Source organism: Bolinopsis microptera, chromosome 2 (genome assembly GCF_026151205.1).
Source record: "Bolinopsis microptera isolate Bmic1 chromosome 2, MBARI_Bmic_1.0, whole genome shotgun sequence".
Taxonomy (NCBI): Eukaryota; Metazoa; Ctenophora; class Tentaculata; order Lobata; family Bolinopsidae; genus Bolinopsis; species Bolinopsis microptera.
In genome coordinates, this window is record NC_087073.1 from 1,340,895 (window position 1) to 1,360,999 (window position 20,105).

Sequence of the window (20,105 nt, forward strand, 5' to 3'; positions counted from 1 at the left end):
GATGCTTTAGATGTTAGTTGGACAGAATAATACAATTTTAGTCGAAAAGAAAGTTTATTTGTGATCTATTACATAATTTCGATATAACGGCTGCACCGTACTATACTGTACATATTTTTATATATTTACAACTTGAGAGTGTGTTTGATAAGAAATGTTGAGTGTGAATTAGTGTGGAAATAAAAAAGACTGGATATCTCCTGCTCCTCATTTCAGACGAACGGATGCTGGATTTATGTTTTGTGGACCAAAAATTTGGAATGAACTACCCTACTCAGTGAGATCATTATCATCTGTAGAATGTTTTAAAAATGCGCTCAAGACGTTTTATTTCCACCTAGCTTTTGATAATATTTCTAATATTTGTCCATAAAGTCTGAACTGATCATGATATGAAAGTGCATAATCTTGGTATTTCAACATTAAGTCTCGCTTGAATGACTTAAATGTACATCTTTGTTGGGTATATTTTAATGTCGAAGCGTGTAATAAATGTTAGAATTTAAGTTTGGGGCACAAAGTTACTTGGGACACACTTGGGGCACACTTGGGGCAGAAGCAGTTGGGGCACAGCTGGGGCACAGCTGGGGCACACTTGGGGCACAGTTGAGGCAAAAAAGTGACTTGAAGCACAGTTTTTGTAAAAATATAACTTGCAGCAGCCCCATACCTTGTCATGAACATAATATCGAAACTACCTCTATGATCACATCTTTCTCTGGGTGCAAAATGAATATATATATAGGTTTATTAGTTTTATAGAAATTTAAAAGTTCTATAGAAATTTATTATTATATAAGGATTATAAACATTTTGTTTGTGTGTTTTGTGTTATGCATTTTTATACCTATTTTAGAAGAGATTTTTATAGAATGTTACAAGTGCAGTAGGGTCAGTTTCAGACGAATTAAGCATAAATGACATCATTGCCATGTCTGAAGTGGTTTGTAAATGGGCCATTGTTAGCCCCAAGCGTTTTGGTCCCTCATTCCTGCCACTCAGCATTGCCTACTGTAAAGTAGAAATTTTTCTAAGATAATAGAGAAACTGACCTTGTCTCACTAAATTCAACCACTTACCATAATAAAAATACTAACAACCAAATAAAGTTTTTTAAATAATTATATACAATCAAATATTTCCTCAAGGTTACTTCTAGCTAACTAATTCGTGGTTTAAGCTCTTATTTTATTTATGATTAAAGGAATGTAAAATAAAACTTTTCGTTTCATTGAAAACTTTTCGTTTCATTGTAAACTAAACACACTTGGGGCACAAAGTTACTTGGGGCACACTTGGGGCACACTTGGGGCAGAAGCAGTTGGGGCACAGCTGGGGCACACTTGGGGCACAGTTGAGGCAAAAAAGTGACCTGAAGCACAGTTTTTGTAAACTAAACACACTTGGGGCACACTTGGGGCACACTTGGGGCAGATACAGCTGGGGACCAGCTGGAGCACACTTGGGGCACAACCAGGAAGTTAACACTAACAGCTACCAAGCACCAGGAAATTTCTCTTTCAGATATCAGGTTAAAAGATAGTACACGCACAAATGACGGCACGTTAGACACAGATACCTAGCTCTAAGAGCTATTAAATCACCAGGAAATTCTCTTTCAGCTTTCAGGTCCCATCGAAGTCACCCACCACAGAGCTAGGGATTCCAATTCGCTCATTCTGACACACTGATAATGAGTAGTCTTGGTACTTCTCCCTCCAGTAACCACTTTTCAGGTCTTTTCAGGTATTTTCAGTTACAACAGCTAATTCATAAGGTCTGACACACGCTTGACACAGGCTCGTGAGTTAGGGATTTCAACTCTCTCACTCCGACTTTGAGGACACACTGATTTTCCTGGCACTTCTTCCTCCAGTAACCACTTTTCAGGTCTTCTCAGCTAGACAGCTAAGGGCTCATCTTGAGGCCATCACATTTAACTTAGGATTAGGGGACGGGGTTAGCTTTGCCACACTCTTCATTAAAATGTGACTTGACGCTCTACAATCATCTAGTAGCAGCAGAGTTTGACGGGCACCCTTACTGGTTCTAATCAGTTTCTACAGCTGAAGATCTCAACGCTCGAAAACAGTTCATCTCGGACATCCTGCAGAGATGCTTTATCACAGCCTGTCCCATTACACAGGGAACCTTTAGATCTACAGTACCCTGGTGGACAGCATAGCTCACTAAAGCATAGCGGACCTCTTTAGTTCTGAGACGCAAAGCTAACCGGACCAGGAATAAACAACAATTCAATGCTTCGGGGATGCAAATAGGACATACAACTTTTAACATACAAACTTTGGATTCAATTTGTTAGCTCGATGTTACATGGTAACAATACAGGACAGCACCCCTGCAGATTTCGTCGATTTCAGGTGCCGACAGGACCTTAAAAATTAAAAGCAAACTTAAATTTTTTCCCTTAAAATCGAGCGCTTTCTGCGCAAAAAATTGACCTCAACAGACAAAATTAAACATGGCTTCCAATCCAAATTTGAACCAGAGATTTTTCACTTCCTCTCGATAAACTCAATTTTCAACCCAAAATAAAGTCTCAAAAGGGGAAATTACTCAGGTCAGGATTGTAGGCAATGATTATGCCAAACCATACATTTTTGTAAATTCATTAAACTTTCAATTTAGCCTAAAACACCCTGTTTCGCAAAAATTTTCCGGGGGGCTGTGCCCCCCCAATGGGGTCCGCCCCTGGACCCCGCTGGGGGCTGCGCCCCCAGACCCCTGCCACAACTTGCAGCTTCGCTCGCCGACAGCCCCCCCCCCCCAAAGAAAAATCCTTGCTACGTGCCTGAGCAAAATATAGGTTAAGGGCTTTTCAGATGATTTGGCTCCTCAACAGATACCGACGTACATAACGGTCAATATTTAGTTTAGGTTTACCTGGCCCGTAGGTTACGAATGTGCCGAGGAGAAAAAAAGCAAACTTAAGAAGATTTCTCGGGAACTTAAAAGTTCACCTCAAAACGAAATCTGCACCTATGCAGGACAGACAGTCCTCCTTCAGGTTCATTGAGGAAATCGCCTGTATTAATAGTAATACGCCCAGCCAGTAATATAAGGTTTACTGGGACTCTTTGAATTTTATTAACAATGAATTTGAGTTGGTTTCATTTGTATTATATTAAAAGTTGCTGGAAATCCAAACGTCCAGGAGAGAGGCATGGTTTTGAAAATTAGGACACACCCGGGGAGTAGGGGGGTCTGAAAATTTGTGATTTTGGCGGACGTCCTAAATAGATGGCCCCTTATATAAATAATGTAACTACATTAATTGACGATGTCAATTCTTCGCAGCTCGGTGAGGCCCACAGCCCAGTAATATTATAGCGCATCTTGCCGAAATTTTTAACGGGTGATACTCGTAAAATATCTGTAAAATATCTGTCCCATATATTGGACCGTCGACGAGTCCAACTCGGCGCGCGTCCTGGTAGGTTGTAAACCTACAACGAAATTTTAACAAATATGGCCTGGTTCATTATTAATGGTTAACGCATTGCACGACAACTAATTTCACTAATATTACTGAATATTACTGCGAATATTACTTAATATTCAATATTACTAACAGTAATATTATAATTGATTAACGATGTCAATCATTCGCTGCTCGGCAAGGTTTGTCATACGTTGTATGACCCGCCGCGCACGAGTGTGCGGCTCCCCCTGTATCGTAGAAACTTCCCTGTATCGTAGAAACTCTACAGGGCCGGGGTGGTCGTGTCCACTATAGTGAAATTAATATAAAACGACAATGGAGGTCATGACGTGATAAAAGGCAAAACCCATTGGTGCATTTTGCCGATCTACCGATGTCGATCATGGTTGCGAGAAAACTTATTTGATGCGCGGCACGGCCCAATAGACAATAGTGCATCGCGCTACAAATATTATTAATACTCTACCAGGGGTTTTTATTCACCTAACCATGTGCTTTCGCGCCACTTCGGGCGCGCTACTGCAAGCGTAAGGGCTCTGGATAGAGCAAGGGTTTTTAAATTATTTTGCGGTTAATATTCTGTTTGTAGTTTGTTACTGTTCATGTTAGGTTGCAATTGGCCGGTCCGGAAGTACGAGTTTCTTTTGTTACATAGTACGGCGTAAGACTCTAAACCCTTATTACCCTATTACCCTAACCCTTGACGGATGTTACTCTTCTAAATTTTTTCGAAGTAGCGTGCGCCGCTTGCTTCTCGAAATGTTGGCCCGATGGTAAGTACCACGCGCGAAGTAGCGCGCGCTGGGCCAGATCATTAACAATGGTCAACCCTAATTCCCTCACCCGGCCCGGCCCGCCACCGTACAAGAACTAGACCATATGGCATGCAAATACTAGGCCATAAACATTTTGAAAAGGAGCATACGAAACCCATTTTTAATAGGTTAAAAATTCTTACGGCTCAAAACTTGTACAAATATCACTGTATTTTAGAATTCTCTAAGATTATCAAGTACCACTGCCCATACTCCCTTTATGAGGCTATCAACATTTCAAACCGTGCAACGAGTCTAACAGTTATTCTTCTAAATAAATCAAATACCTTTTTGTTTAATGCAGCCAAGCTTTGGAACACTGTTCATAAAAAAATTTTAACTTCAAGCAATTGTCTAGAAACTTCCATTAACTTGATAAAATTGAGAACGAAAGCACTATTAATACAATCACAGGCTGCTGACTTAAAAGAGACTTGGACTCCAAACAATTTTAAGTTACAGTAATTTAATCTAATTGCAGCAGCACATAACATAATTTAAACTATTTCTATCATTATTGTACTACAGACTGAAAATATCTCAGATCTATTTTGGGCGTTTTTAACAACTTGTAGTTGTAATTCTTAAATATTAGATATCCTAATTTATAACTTTTTAATCAGAGTGAATTAATAATTGAGATTTGATAATTTATTTATTTGATAGTTTAGTCTGATATTGATATTAATATTGATTATATTGATATTGTTATTATTGAATGAAGCTAATTCCAGACATAAATAATACTACTTCTATTAACAAAGGGACTTGGAGTATAAACGACCAATTTTGCATAATTGTCTTTCCAACCACGAATTCAGGAGGCAAGGGTGGGTGCGTAAACTTTATGGTCTGCACTCTCAGATCCTGTATCACCCTGGATTCATTTCGACGTATTTTTGGTAAAAGTATACATATACTTTCTGGTCACTCTCTTGCTACTCCAAGTCCCCTAAGATATATGGTCTAAAGTTTGCACTAGTTATATATATAAAATATGTTTTTGTCTGCTTTAACTGATACTAAATAAAATTGTTGTTTTCTTGAAATTGTTGTTTTCTTGAGAGTCCGGCGCGGACCCCGTTGGAGTTAATACATTGAGTTATTGTATTCACCAGTTTCGCACGCTGCATTTAGCAAAGTAGTCATGACAACGACATTACTTTGCAAAGTTTAAAAGCTAGAGCTGCGATCTTTTATTTAGCCCAAAATTAAACCTTTCGCGATAATTCAAAATCTAAGTTGTCCCAAATTTGCCTCCTGGGGAGCTAACTTTAAATTTACGAAACGTAAATTTTGTTGAAAACCGGAAGGTTCTATTTATTTTACTTTTGGAGATATACCCCAGCCGGTAGGGTTTGCTGGGCCTAACCTACGCGCGTTTAAAAGAATTTGCACTTTCATTTTAAAACGTTCACTTTGACAAACCATAACTCTCCACCAATCAAGTCAATTTTTACCTGGAGACCTCAGGCTATTATGTTCATAAACATACGCCGAATAGAGATTCGGCGGAATGACAGGCTGAGCGCGGCCCAGTAAGTCAATTTTCAATTTTAAAATACCAAAAGAAAGTAAAGAATTTTGCCAACACGAAAGGGGATCCCTGGATGGGGTAATAAAAACGCGATCTTCACTCTCAAAATCGACTTTTAAAACTTTCCGCCGAAATTATAAGTCTTATATCGCAAAACATCCCCCTACCTCCCTGCACCTCCCCCCCTTTCCCCCTTCCTTATGCTTTCTTCTGCAGCTGAACTATGAACTCTCAGCTTTTTCGCCCACCCAGAAAACCTTACCGCCTGCCGGGCTCGCTAGAGGTGATCGATTTTCAACAGCACGTTTGTCCTCGCGCGTCACATCAAGTTCACCAGCTTTCGCACGCTGCATTTAGCATACAGCATAGTAATCATGACAACGACATTACTTTGCAAAGTTTAAAAGCTGCGATCTTTCATTTAGCCCAAAATCAAACTTTCGGTTTAATTCAGAATCTAAGTTGTCCCAAATTTTGCTCCTGGGGAGCTAACTTTAAATTTACGAGACGCAAATTTTGTTGAAAACCGGAAGGTTCTATTTATTTTACTTTTGGAGATATACCCCAGCCGGTAGGGTTTGCTGGGCAAATATAAACACAACGACTTAAAATTAATTAAAAGGAATAATATATTACAAATTTGACTGATTTTTTGTAACCACAGCTTCTCCAGATAAGAAGTAACATCCAAAATATCGAGAAAATAACTCGGTTAACAGCCCACTACACTGTCAAGCTGATAAATTAATTAATAAACATTCAATGTATTCTATGCGACTAGTTAACAATCGCCCAAACATTCAACGCAACTTGGTTATTTTATATGATTATTCTATAAAATTATTTTATAAAATTATTCTATATAATATATAAATAAGATCGAAATTAAAATCCCGAATCTTAAACGAGATTAGTTACTGGTAAATATGCTACTGGTTACTAGGTCACTGGTTACTCGGTAAAAACTCGGTGACTAGCTAATAGTCTCTAAAGTAGTAGGACGAGTAGAGGTAGAGCTGCAGCCAGTGAAAGGGAGAACGAGACAGCGTCAGACTCAGTGTCAGTGTCAGTGTCAGTGTCAGTGTCAGTGTCAGTGTCAGTGTCAGTGTCAGTGTCAGTGTCAGACTCAAACTTGATATCACCTGAAAGAGTTATAAATTGAGAAATAATAATATTGAGGAGCACTAACTACTACAGTTTGGGAGAAAGGAAAAAGCAGCGGTAATTCGGGGTTTGCGGTAAATCGGGGTTTGCAGTAAATCGGGGTTTTACTATATTACAGAATGGTTCAGAAACAATTATAAAATCTACCACAGTTCTCTTACTTTTGGTGATCCCATCAGACCGGCCAACCCAGAATAGTTATCACTGACATTTGAACTATTGTTAGTAATTAAAAACTCACAATGGTCGTCCGCGTCCAGCAGTTTTATAACCACGTCTCCCTTCTGGCTGTCATACACAGCCTGCACGTCAGAACATGTTATCGAGTGAGGCACGCATTGCTTTAGAAGAATTGACACGTTCTCAATCTCAAAATTCTCCATATTGTCGAAGCTAAATTCGAAGCTGAAGAATTTGATTTAAGTGTTAAATTCAATTTATAATATCAAATTACATCGGACTAAGCATTTTGACGATCAGGTGTTTTAAGTATTGCAGGGTTATTGTATTCAGTTAAACAAAAATCACAATGCTGGCAAGCATGACCGCGCCTCTTAACAGTTATATTCACAATACTATTTACCCCCTTTACTATTTACCACCTTTACTATTTACCCCCTTTACTATTTACCCCCTTTACTATTTACCACCTTTACTATTTACCCCCTTTACTATTTACCACCTTTACTTTTTACCCCCTTTATTATTTACCCCCTTAACTATTTACCACCTGTACTTTTAATATACCCCCTTTACTAGTATACCCCTTTACTATAATTATACCTCTTTATTGTTTTTCAGGCATTAAGACTCATAGAAAGTAGTTCAGCAGGTATATTTAAGTTCAAAACATTCTAATTCAATGTTTAAGATGACAGGAATAAGAAATAGTTATGTGAAGGTTTTTAAGAAATTTGCGCAAAATACGCGCCTGCAGCATGTTTTACGAAATTCGGTAAAAAACCCAAAATCGCCATATTCAGGTGCCTTAAAATCATGTTAAAATTGAGTTAGAGATCTGAAACTTTGCAGGGCGTGACCCAGAGGCACATATTAGGTGCGATGGGTGCGGGATCGCACAATTTACCGTTTTCCGCACATTTCCACATAATTTATTGTTTTCCGCACATTTTGTAATTTTCTGCATATTTCCGCATAATCTAGCATTTCCCGCGTAATTTCGCATAATTTTTAAATTTTCGCGTTAAGATTTTCGAGTGTAAAAACCAAAAAGTCTTTAAAAGTCGGGCCCTTTTAGGACCGTGACTCAGGCCCTTTCGGGACCCTGACCCAGGCCCTTTTGGAACTCATACCTAGGCCACGTGACCCAGTTACCACGTGACCCAGGCCCTTTTGGGACCCTGACCGAGGCCCTTTCGGGACCGTGACCCAGGCCCTTTTGGAACTCATGCCTAGGCCACGTGACCCGGTTACCACGTGACCCAGGCCCTTTCGGGACCGTGACCCAAGCCCTTTCGGGACCGTGACCCAGGCCCTTTCGGGACCGTGACCCAGGCCGTTATGGAACCCTCGTCGTTACCGTATTTCGATTATAGTGTATCAGTTATCATTCGTAACTTCACCACATCATCTGATTACTCTATATATCACATCACAACGTCATGGACCGTTTCCTAAAGAAACGAACAGCTACAGACAATGACCCATCATCAAGCTCATCACACAAGAAACAGAAGATACCTGCATCAGCAAAACAAGGGGATATCTCAGCAGCATGGCGAGCTCAAGAGTTTGGTTCACATTTTTACGAATCTGGGGGGAAGAGAGGCGTCTTCAAATAACTGTCTCCTGATCTCTACCAGATCAAGTCACTGTTCTCGGATAACTGAATCTCAATATAGTTATTGTGAATATAACAGCAACGGTAATGCTTGCCAGCATTGTGATATGATTGTTAGCGGCCAAAGAAGCTATATTCACTCGGCGGCTGGTGACATTTAATGAAAAATTTGCTAGACTGGGGTCAGATAGAATGGGGTCAGATAGCGCCCCATTAGCGATAATATGGCACGAAGCTACCTATTGCTGGGAGGAAAGATGAGAACGTATCTTCAACCTAGGTCAATGCTATAAGGTATTTTACTGAAGACAGAATTGGTGAAAGTCGGGAAATTATTCTGTGAGTGTGGGCAGACAATTGTTCCGCTCAGAACAAATGCTAGACGGCTTTGTACTACGGCTTACACTGCGTTATGTTCGCTCATAAACAGCCCTGACCTCGATCTTGACACGATAACACTATAACAGTGAAATATCTGGAGCCAGGCCATACGTTCAGGAGCGCTGACTCGTTCCACCATAAAGTGGAACTGTCCATCAAACAGTGCGGACAGCTACATAATTATGACTTATGAGGACTTTGTTGGTACAGTGGAAAAGGTGATACTGCTGTTTCTAATTTCTATGGCCTGTTCGGACTTTCATTCTTGGCCTAGGTCACGTCATATCGGACAAGCAACCGCTGCAAAACAGAAAGACCACTGCTCGAGAAGGTTATCAGGTTTCAGCGTGGCTCGGTCCAAATGGAATGGAAATCAGAGCACAACGAGGTTTCCTTCCGTTCTGCTCCATTTCTGCGGCAGAAAGAAGAGAATCATAGCTTTCCCACAAAATCAACCACAGGGTATAGCAAGCAAAGAAAGATATGGTTCAAAAACTTTGTAGACTTATGAGCCCCCGCAGTCGAGTATTTTGGGTTGATCTTCCCAGCTCTGACCATGTAGCAGATCTCAATAGAGAATTTTATTAATATTTATTAATGAGTATTTTCATTTACCAGTTATTTATGTACAGGATTATTTACAATTATATTATATTACCGTTATATTTTTATACGCTTGTTTTTCTTTGCCTTATAGGCTATTGGTGACTAGGCTACTGGTTACTAGACTACTAGTTACTAGGTTCCTTCTCATGGGCAACCATGGGGATTTGATAGGTTCCTGGTTATTATAAAGTTACTAGGTTACTAGGTTATTAGGTTCCTGGTTATTAAGTTACTAGGTTACTAGGTTACTTGTTACTAGGTTACTGGTTACCAGGTTAATGGTTACTAGGTTACCGATTTCTTGGTTACTGGTTACTGTATTTATCAGAGAGTACCTGAGTTTCATTGAGACTGTCGCACACTCCATGTTGCTATCCTCACACGTTACCATCTCCGGGGTCTTACAGTCAGCTGAAAGGGAATCACATTACATAACCCCTCTCCAGACACATTACAGAACCCCTCTAGACACATTACAGAACCCCCTCCAGACACATTACAGAACCCCCTCCAGACACATACAGAACCCCCTCCAGACACATTACAGAACCCCCTCCAGACACATTACAGAACCCCCTCCAGACACATTACAGAACCCCCTCCAGACACATTACAGAACCCCCTCTAGACACATTACAGAACCCCCTCCAGACACATTACAGAACCCCCTCCAGACACATTATAGAACCCCCTCCGGTACATTACAGAACCCCCTCCCAGACACATTAGAGAACCCCTCCAGACACATTACAGAACCCCCTCCAGACACATTACAGAACCCCCTCCAGACACATTACAGAACCCCCTCCAGACACATTACAGAACCCCCTCCAGACACATCACAGAACCCCCTCCAGACACATTACAGAACCCCCTCCAGACACATTACAGAACCCTCTCCAGACACATTACAGAACCCCCTCCCAGACACATTACAGAACCCCCTCCAGACACATTACAGGACCCCCTCCAGACACATTACAGAACCCCCTCCAGACACATTACAGAACCCCCTCTAGACACATTACAGAACCCCCTACAGACACATTACAGAACCCCCTCCCAGACACATTACAGAACCCCCTCCAGACACATTACAGAACCCCCTCCAGACACATTACAGAACCCCCTCCAGACACATTACAGAACCCCCTCCAGACACATTACAGAACCCCTCCAGACACATTACAGAACCCTCTCCAGACACATTACAGAACCCCCTCGAGACACATTACAGAACCCCTCCAGACACATACAGAACCCCCTCTAGACACATTACAGAACCCCCTCCAGACACATTACAGAACCCCCTTCAGACACATTACAGAACTCCCTCCAGACACATTACAGAACCCCTCCAGACACATTACAGAACCCCCTCCAGACACATTACAGAACCCCCTCCAGACACATTACAGAACCCCCTCCAGACACATTACAGAACCCCCTCCAGACACATTACAGAACCCCCTCCAGACACATTACAGAACCCCCTCCAGACACATTACAGAACCCCCTCCAGACACATTACAGAACCCCCTCCCAGACACATTACAGAACCCCTCCAGACACATTACAGAACCCTCTCCAGACACATTACAGAACCCCCTCGAGACACATTACAGAACCCCTCCAGACACATACAGAACCCCCTCTAGACACATTACAGAACCCCCTCCAGACACATTACAGAACCCCCTTCAGACACATTACAGAACTCCCTCCAGACACATTACAGAACCCCTCCAGACACATTACAGAACCCCCTCCAGACACATTACAGAACCCCCTCCAGACACATTACAGAACCCCCTCCAGACACATTACAGAACCCCCTCCTGACACATTACAGAACCCCCTCCAGACACATTACAGAACCCCCTCCAGACACATTACAGAACCCCCTCGAGACACATTACAGAACCCCCTCCAGACACATTACAGAACCCCCTCCAGACACATTACAGAACCCCCTCCAGACACATTACAGAACCCCCTCCAGACACATTACAGAACCCCCTCCAGACACATTACAGAACCCCCTCCAGACACATTACAGAACCCCCTCCAGACACATTACAGAACCCCCTCCTGACACATTACAGAACCCCCTCCAGACACATTACAGAACCCCCTCCAGACACATTACAGAACCCCCTCGAGACACATTACAGAACCCCCTCCAGACACATTACAGAACCCCCTCTAGACACATTACAGAACCCCCTCCAGACACATTACAGAACCCCCTCTAGACACATTACAGAACCCCCTCCAGACACATTACAGAACCCCCTCCAGACACATACAGAACCCCCTCCAGAAACATTACAGAACCCCTCCAGACACATACAGAACCCCCTCTAGACACATTACAGAACCCCTCCAGACACATTACAGAACCCCTCCAGACACATTACAGAACCCCTCCAGACACATACAGAACCCCCTCTAGACACATTACAGAACCCCCTCCAGACACATTACAGAATCCCCTCCAGACACATTACAGAACCCCTCCAGACACATTACAGAACCCCCTCCAGACACATTACAGAACCCCCTCCAGACACATTACAGAACCCCTCCAGACACATACAGAACCCCCTCCAGACACATTACAGAACCCCCTCCAGACACATTACAAAACCCCTCCAGACACATTACAGAACCCCCCCCCCAGACACATTACAGAACCCCTCCAGACACATTACAGAACCCTCTCCAGACACATTACAGAACCCCCTCCAGACACATTACAGAACCCCCTCCAGACACATTACAGAACCCGTCCAGACACATACAGAACCCCCTCTAGACACATTACAGAACCCCCTACAGACACATTACAGAACCCCATTCAGACACATTACAGAACCCCCTCCAGACACATTACAGAACCCCTCCAGACACATACAGAACCCCCTCTAGACACATTTCAGAACCCCCTCCAGACATATTACAGAACCCCCTTCAGACACATTACAGAACCCCCTCCAGACACATTACAGAACCCCTCCAGACACATACAGAACCCCCTCTAGACACATTACAGAACCCCCTCCAGACACATTACAGAACCCCCTTCAGACACATTACAGAACTCCCTCCAGACACATTACAGAACCCCTCCAGACACATTACAGAACCCCCTCCAGACACATTACAGAACCCCCTCCAGACACATTACAGAACCCCCTCCAGACACATTACAGAACCCCCTCCAGACACATTACAGAACCCCCTCCAGACACATTACAGAACCCCCTCCAGACACATTACAGAACCCCCTCCAGACACATTACAGAACCCCCTCCCAGACACATTACAGAACCCCTCCAGACACATTACAGAACCCTCTCCAGACACATTACAGAACCCCCTCGAGACACATTACAGAACCCCTCCAGACACATACAGAACCCCCTCTAGACACATTACAGAACCCCCTCCAGACACATTACAGAACCCCCTTCAGACACATTACAGAACTCCCTCCAGACACATTACAGAACCCCTCCAGACACATTACAGAACCCCCTCCAGACACATTACAGAACCCCCTCCAGACACATTACAGAACCCCCTCCAGACACATTACAGAACCCCCTCCAGACACATTACAGAACCCCCTCCAGACACATTACAGAACCCCCTCCAGACACATTACAGAACCCCCTCCCAGACACATTACAGAACCCCCTCCAGACACATTACAGAACCCCCTCCAGACACATTACAGAACCCCCTCGAGACACATTACAGAACCCCCTCCAGACACATTACAGAACCCCCTCTAGACACATTACAGAACCCCCTCCAGACACATTACAGAACCCCCTCTAGACACATTACAGAACCCCCTCCAGACACATTACAGAACCCCCTCCAGACACATACAGAACCCCCTCCAGAAACATTACAGAACCCCTCCAGACACATACAGAACCCCCTCTAGACACATTACAGAACCCCTCCAGACACATTACAGAACCCCTCCAGACACATTACAGAACCCCTCCAGACACAGACAGAACCCCCTCTAGACACATTACAGAACCCCCTCCAGACACATTACAGAATCCCCTCCAGACACATTACAGAACCCCTCCAGACACATTACAGAACCCCCTCCAGACACATTACAGAACCCCCTCCAGACACATTACAGAACCCCTCCAGACACATACAGAACCCCCTCCAGACACATTACAGAACCCCCTCCAGACACATTACAAAACCCCTCCAGACACATTACAGAACCCCCCCCCCCAGACACATTACAGAACCCCTCCAGACACATTACAGAACCCTCTCCAGACACATTACAGAACCCCCTCCAGACACATTACAGAACCCCCTCCAGACACATTACAGAACCCCTCCAGACACATACAGAACCCCCTCTAGACACATTACAGAACCCCCTACAGACACATTACAGAACCCCATTCAGACACATTACAGAACCCCCTCCAGACACATTACAGAACCCCTCCAGACACATACAGAACCCCCTCTAGACACATTTCAGAACCCCCTCCAGACATATTACAGAACCCCCTTCAGACACATTACAGAACCCCCTCCAGACACATTACAGAACCCCTCCAGACACATACAGAACCCCCTCTAGACACATTACAGAACCCCCTCCAGACACATTACAGAACCCCATCCAGACACATTACAGAACCCCCTCCAGACACATTACAGAACCTCCTCCAGACACATTACATAACCCCCTCCAGACACATTACAGAACCCCCTCCAGACACATTACAGAACCCCCTCCAGACACATACAGAACCCCCTCTAGACACATTACAGAACCCCCTCCAGACACATTACAGAACCCCCTCCAGACACATTACAGAACCCCCTCTAGACACATTACAGAACCCCCCCAGACACATTACAGAACCCCCTCCAGACACATTACAGAACCCCCTCCAGACACATTACAGAACCCCCTCCAGACACATTACAGAACCCCTCCAGACACATACAGAACCCCCTCCAGACACATTACAGAACCCCCTCCAGACACATTACAAAACCCCTCCAGACACATTACAGAACCCCCCCCCCCCCCCAGACACATTACAGAACCCCTCCAGACACATTACAGAACCCTCTCCAGACACATTACAGAACCCCCTCCAGACACATTACAGAACCCCCTCCAGACACATTACAGAACCCCTCCAGACACATACAGAACCCCCTCTAGAGTCTAGACACATTACAGAACCCCCTCCAGACACATTACAGAACCCCCTCCAGACACATTACAGAACCCCCTCCAGACACATTACAGAACCTCCTCTATACAGTGGCGTAACTTTGCCTGTTGGCGCCCCCTCCCCTTTTGGCGCCCCTCCCTAAAATTAAACAAATTGTGTGATTTTAGAGGATACCGATAAAATCTCTTAAAAAATGTGTTTCTAGAGCAAAGCGCGCAGTTTTTTTAGTACCCCCTTAGTCTTAAACTCGTACTTTCATTACTGAATCAAATGAGCAGAAATCATTACAGATCTTTAAAAATATTTTTGCACGATTTGCACGATTTAACAAATTTCTTGAATGAGGAAACAGTAAAAGCTTGAAAAACAAAAGGTCAGGAAACCGAGGGCCGATAAGAAATCGTGACAACTTCACTCATACGAAGCAAAGAAGTTGAAAAGAATTCGACACGAGATGACACTTACCTCCAGCTGCTGGTTACTAGGCTACTGGTTACTAGGGTACTGGTTACTAGACTACTGTGTACTAGGTTACTAGGCTACTGGTTACTAGGTTATTAGGCTACTGGTTACCAGGTTACTGGTTACTAAGCTACTGGTTACTAGGCTACTGGGTAGTGGGTACTAGGTTACTAGGCTACTGGTTACTAGGTTATTAGGCTACTGGTTACCAGGTTACTGGTTACTAAGCTACTGGTTACTAGGCTACTGGTTATTAGGTTACTGGTTACTAGGTTACTAGGCTACTGGTTACTAGGCTACTGGTTACTAGGTTACTAGGCTACTGGTTACTAGGTTATTAGGCTACTGGTTACTAGGTTACTGGTTACTAGGCTACTGGTTACTAGGCTACTGGTTACTAGGTTACACTTACATCCAGCTACTGGTTACTAGGCTACTGGTTACTAAGCTAATGGTTACTATGTTACTGGTTACTAGGCTACTGGTTATTAGGTTACTAGGCTACTGGTTACTAGGTTACTAGGCTACTGGTTACTAGGTTACTAGTCTACTGGTTACTAGGTTACTAGGCTACTGGTTATTAGGGTACTAGGCTACTGGTTACTAGGTTACTAGGCTACTGGTTACTAGGTTACTAGTCTACTGGTTACTAGGTTACTAGGCTACTGGTTACTGGGCTACTGGTTACTAGGCTACTGGTTAGTGGTTACTAGGTTACACTTACCTCCAGCTACTGGTTACTAGGCTACTGGTTACTAAGCTACTGGTTACTAAGCTACTGGTTACTAGGCTACTGGTTACTAGGCTACACTTACCTTGTCCTTCAGAAAAACTTTGCTCAAAAGCGGCCTTCTCCTCATCCGATAAATCGCTCACATTAGTTGTGTCGGCAGTAAGGCAGTTAGGGCACTGAAGACCGTAACCAACAGTGAATATTCCGAGTAAAAGAAGTAGAGAGTTCATCTTACCTTGGTGTCTTGGATCAGCTATTGGGGGTAATGTGTTTAAAACTTGAATGGCAATTAAACTTTGCAAAACCTTAGCTATTTATATACACTAACAAATTGCCATCCAAACAGCTAATTTCCTGCTCAAATTGACCACACTATAATTGGATAGTGTAATGATAATCCACTGCAATGTAGAAACTTGTTACGTCGTACAAGAGATTTGTACATGCTAGACTCTAGAGGCATGTATCAGACAAATCTGCTTAGCTTCTTCACTATAGAAACAGTAATATGCAAGCTTGATGTGCACGTTTCTTTACCAGGTAACTATGGCAACTTTGCTGGAAGTTTAACAAACTAATTTTTATCACACCATTGAACCTGTGATATCTACCATTTAGTATATTATGATAGTCTTGAAGCACTCGATGATCTCCATCAAAGTGCTCATCTGCCTACTCTGCCGTCGAACGAGGTCTACTGCTTGCTTAAGCCAGAGTGACAGAGTCCTTTTATAAACAGACGGAGCCATGAATATTTCGTAGTTCATATCTCCACAAATGTCATGGTCGACGTCGTCTATTTTCAGTTCTTTTCCCATCGCAGTGAACCACTTATAAACACAGCCCTCTACATCTTCCTATTATTCATAATTGAAATCCTTGATTTTCTCCTGAGATCGGGTCAAATTTAAATCATCCTCCATAGCGTACTTGTATAGTACTTGTATAGATAAGATGTAAGAGAGCTCGATAATCGCAACGTAAGTTACACTGACTACACGAATCTTACTAATTTTTATCACACGAAATGAACTAATTAAATATAACAACGCTGGACCCTTTCTAGTCCAACTGCACAATGAGGATCGCAAACATCGTTGCTCCCACGACCTCCAGCTGGTGTAAAATTACAGCCTAATGAAACTAAACACTATCTGCACTTACCAAACTGCAGCTGGAGTGAGAAAATGTTGGCAAACAAGTAATATAAAAATATAAGCAGTGTGCTGGAGTTTTGTCAGCGCCTGCAATTAAACGGATGGATTGATTCCATCAGAAGAGAGTTTATTTGATCAAGCATGAGACACCACTATGCAGACTTCCTAAGAAATATGTTAGAATCTTTCAGGCATTTTTCTACGGAACCATGAGTGCTGTCAGGGTTAATGGTGAAATTTCTGATTGGTTCTCTGTCCATTCAGGCACTGGACAGGCTGATATCCAAGACCCTCCTGTATTTAATTTTTGTCTGAACTTTGGAATCTTCTTGGCCGAGGTTCACAAGGCAATCAGACATGGTGCTGTACTGCAAAAGAAACTGAGGGGTGCAGATGAAAAAGTTACCATGGATAGTGACTACGCTGATGATCTGGCAGTGGTGAACAATACTGAAGAAGGGTTGCAAGAGTCCACTGATCTTATCGCTTATTACGCACAGCAGCAGCATGTGCAGACACCACGGTTACACCTCTTACGCTGGGTTAAAGATCAACGATAAAAATCCACAATGCATGGCGATCAGCAAGTGTGCGTCCCAGTGACCTTACACCGAAAGAGTAAAGCTAACAGTGGAGGGAGAACCTGTTGAACAGGTCAGTAACTTTGTCTATCTTGGTGCCAACATCAGTGGGGATGGTACCATTGACCGAGATCTTGACATCAGGATCCAGCGTGCTAATGGTGCGTTCCGTAAGCTTTGGAAGATATGGAACAGTAGAACTATAAGAACACCCACCAAGATCCGTATCTACAAGGCTGCTGTTAGAAGAAGCAGTTGAAACGGTTCGAGGTCTTCCATCTGACCTCCCTGAGAAGAATCCTGGAGATAAAGTGGTTCTTCCATGTCTCCAATGAAGAAGTTCTCAGGCGTGCTGGAATTAAGTCTATTGAAACTTTCATCGGTTCGGCTAGACTAAAGTGGTACGGACACATGGTCAGAATGCCAGTGACACGGTTTCCCAAGTTTTCACTGGATTGGAAACCAAACTAAGGAAAGAGACTGAGAGGACGACCCCACAAAGGCTGGGTGGCCTGCGTACTCGAGGATGCAGCAGACTTTACAGGTGTCGATAACATCAGCAGAGACGCAGTAAAACAGTTAGCTATAAAAACGAGTGGAATGGAGGAACTGGAACATATGCCACACCGTAGAACTAGACAAGATGTGTCTGTGATGCAGGCCACCTGAACGACTAGGGGGAGACTTCTCCATGTAGCATGTAGCAGGTGTACGTTAATTCATAGGTCACGTGACATTTTTACCAATGCGCGTCGTAATAGTTAATCACGTGATACGCTTCATCAAAACACGTGACAGTGCGCGGATGAAATTATCATGGAACAAATCTTGTCGAGCCTAATTAGCGGGCGGAATTCTATAATAAAACTGTATCGGGTGATTAAGCGGGAAAAACTAACAGCGGGAGCCGGGATTATCAGAATCTATTCCGCCCGTCCGGCTGATTACCTTAAGAACGACAAATTTAGTCTACGATGCTCTTAGTCAAACTTTTGACTGAAATTGTTGTTAACCAAATTACATGAGACTTAAATTTTTCGGCGACTTATTTTAAATCAGACCAAAATTTCAGTAGAGCAAATTGAAATATGACATGACTATATTATTAAGTTTGGGCGAATTTCTATGTGCCAAATTTGAGATATCACTTCAAACACAAGAAAATAGTGCTGTCGGACAGATGTCGTGTTACAACAAAACTACAGGGGGGGGAGGGCAAACGTTGGGTCTTATGACTTTTACCACCACCGTGTTTTATATTTGAGAGTTGTTGCTTTGCAGATGGCATACTGTACCTACTTGTTCGAGGATTCCGTCACCGCAAAATTTGAAAATTCGATTTTTTGGGGCCACACCAAATTAACATTGAATTGCTTATACTCGTGTTTGTGAACATGTTAGAGACTCCGTTGTAACATATTGCAATAGGTCATTTTTTATAATCCGGAATATAATCTGAAAAGATGGTGCGAAACGGATTTAAAATGACGAAGTAATTTGTTTATCTCGTTAGCAAAATTGATTGGGGACTCAATTATAACCCAATTACGACACTGTAATTGGGCTCTCTGCACGATTCCCATAATGCGGATCTAGCCTCAACCCACAAATGTCATGGTCGACGTCGTCCATTTTCAGTTCTTTTCCCATCGCAGTGAATCACTTATAAACACAGCCCTCTACATCTTCCTGTTCTTCATAATTGAAATCCTTGATTTTCTCCTGAGCTTGAGATCGGGTCAAATTTAAATCATCCTCCATAGCGTACTTGTATAGTACTTGTATAGATAAGATGTAAGAGAGCTCGATAATTGCAACGTAAGTTACACTGACTACACGAATCTTACTAATTTTTTCTCTAATCTTGCCGAAGGCAAAAAGATCGTAGGGAATAAGTAATCGGGTTTGGATATACGAGGTGGCCCGATGGACCTACGATGACGACAAAAGTCTGCTCCTTTGCAATATAGACCACTCCCCTATAATTATGTGTATAAAAGGAACCTATTTTGCGCGCGCGACGCCAGTTATGTGTTATAAATTAATTACAGGCATAGCAACCAGTTTTAGGTGCTTGACGACTGTTACACAAGTTTCCATTATCGGGTTACTATACAATTTACTCTAATTCATTTATATAATATAGCATATTAGTCATC

General features: G+C 42.9%; 1 protein-coding gene across 1 annotated transcript; it reads right to left on the minus strand.

Moving 5' to 3' along the window:
- Positions 1-6,420: 6,420 nt before the first annotated feature.
- LOC134811562 (clumping factor B-like) lies at positions 6,421-16,457 on the minus strand. The gene is made up of 4 exons (XM_063818518.1): positions 16,291-16,457; positions 10,103-10,178; positions 7,221-7,384; positions 6,421-6,957 (listed from the first exon to the last, which is right to left on the minus strand). Exons 1-4 carry the CDS (start codon positions 16,436-16,438, stop codon positions 6,803-6,805), a joined length of 543 nt encoding a protein of 180 aa, XP_063674588.1. The 5' UTR covers positions 16,439-16,457; the 3' UTR covers positions 6,421-6,802.
- Positions 16,458-20,105: the final 3,648 nt, after the last annotated feature.

What these genes read in the sequence shown, in the direction of transcription:
- LOC134811562 (XM_063818518.1), bottom strand. Translation starts at nt 16,438, where the DNA reads ATGAACTCTCTACTTCTTTTACTCGGAATATTCACTGTTGGTTACGGT. An exon ending in AAGTTTTTCTGAAGGACAAG is followed by an intron (nt 10,179 to 16,290) that starts GTAAGTGTAGCC and finishes ATTCCCTTTCAG; the next exon opens with CTGACTGTAAGACCCCGGAG. An exon ending in GCTGGACGCGGACGACCATT is followed by an intron (nt 6,958 to 7,220) that starts GTGAGTTTTTAA and finishes TAACTCTTTCAG; the next exon opens with GTGATATCAAGTTTGAGTCT.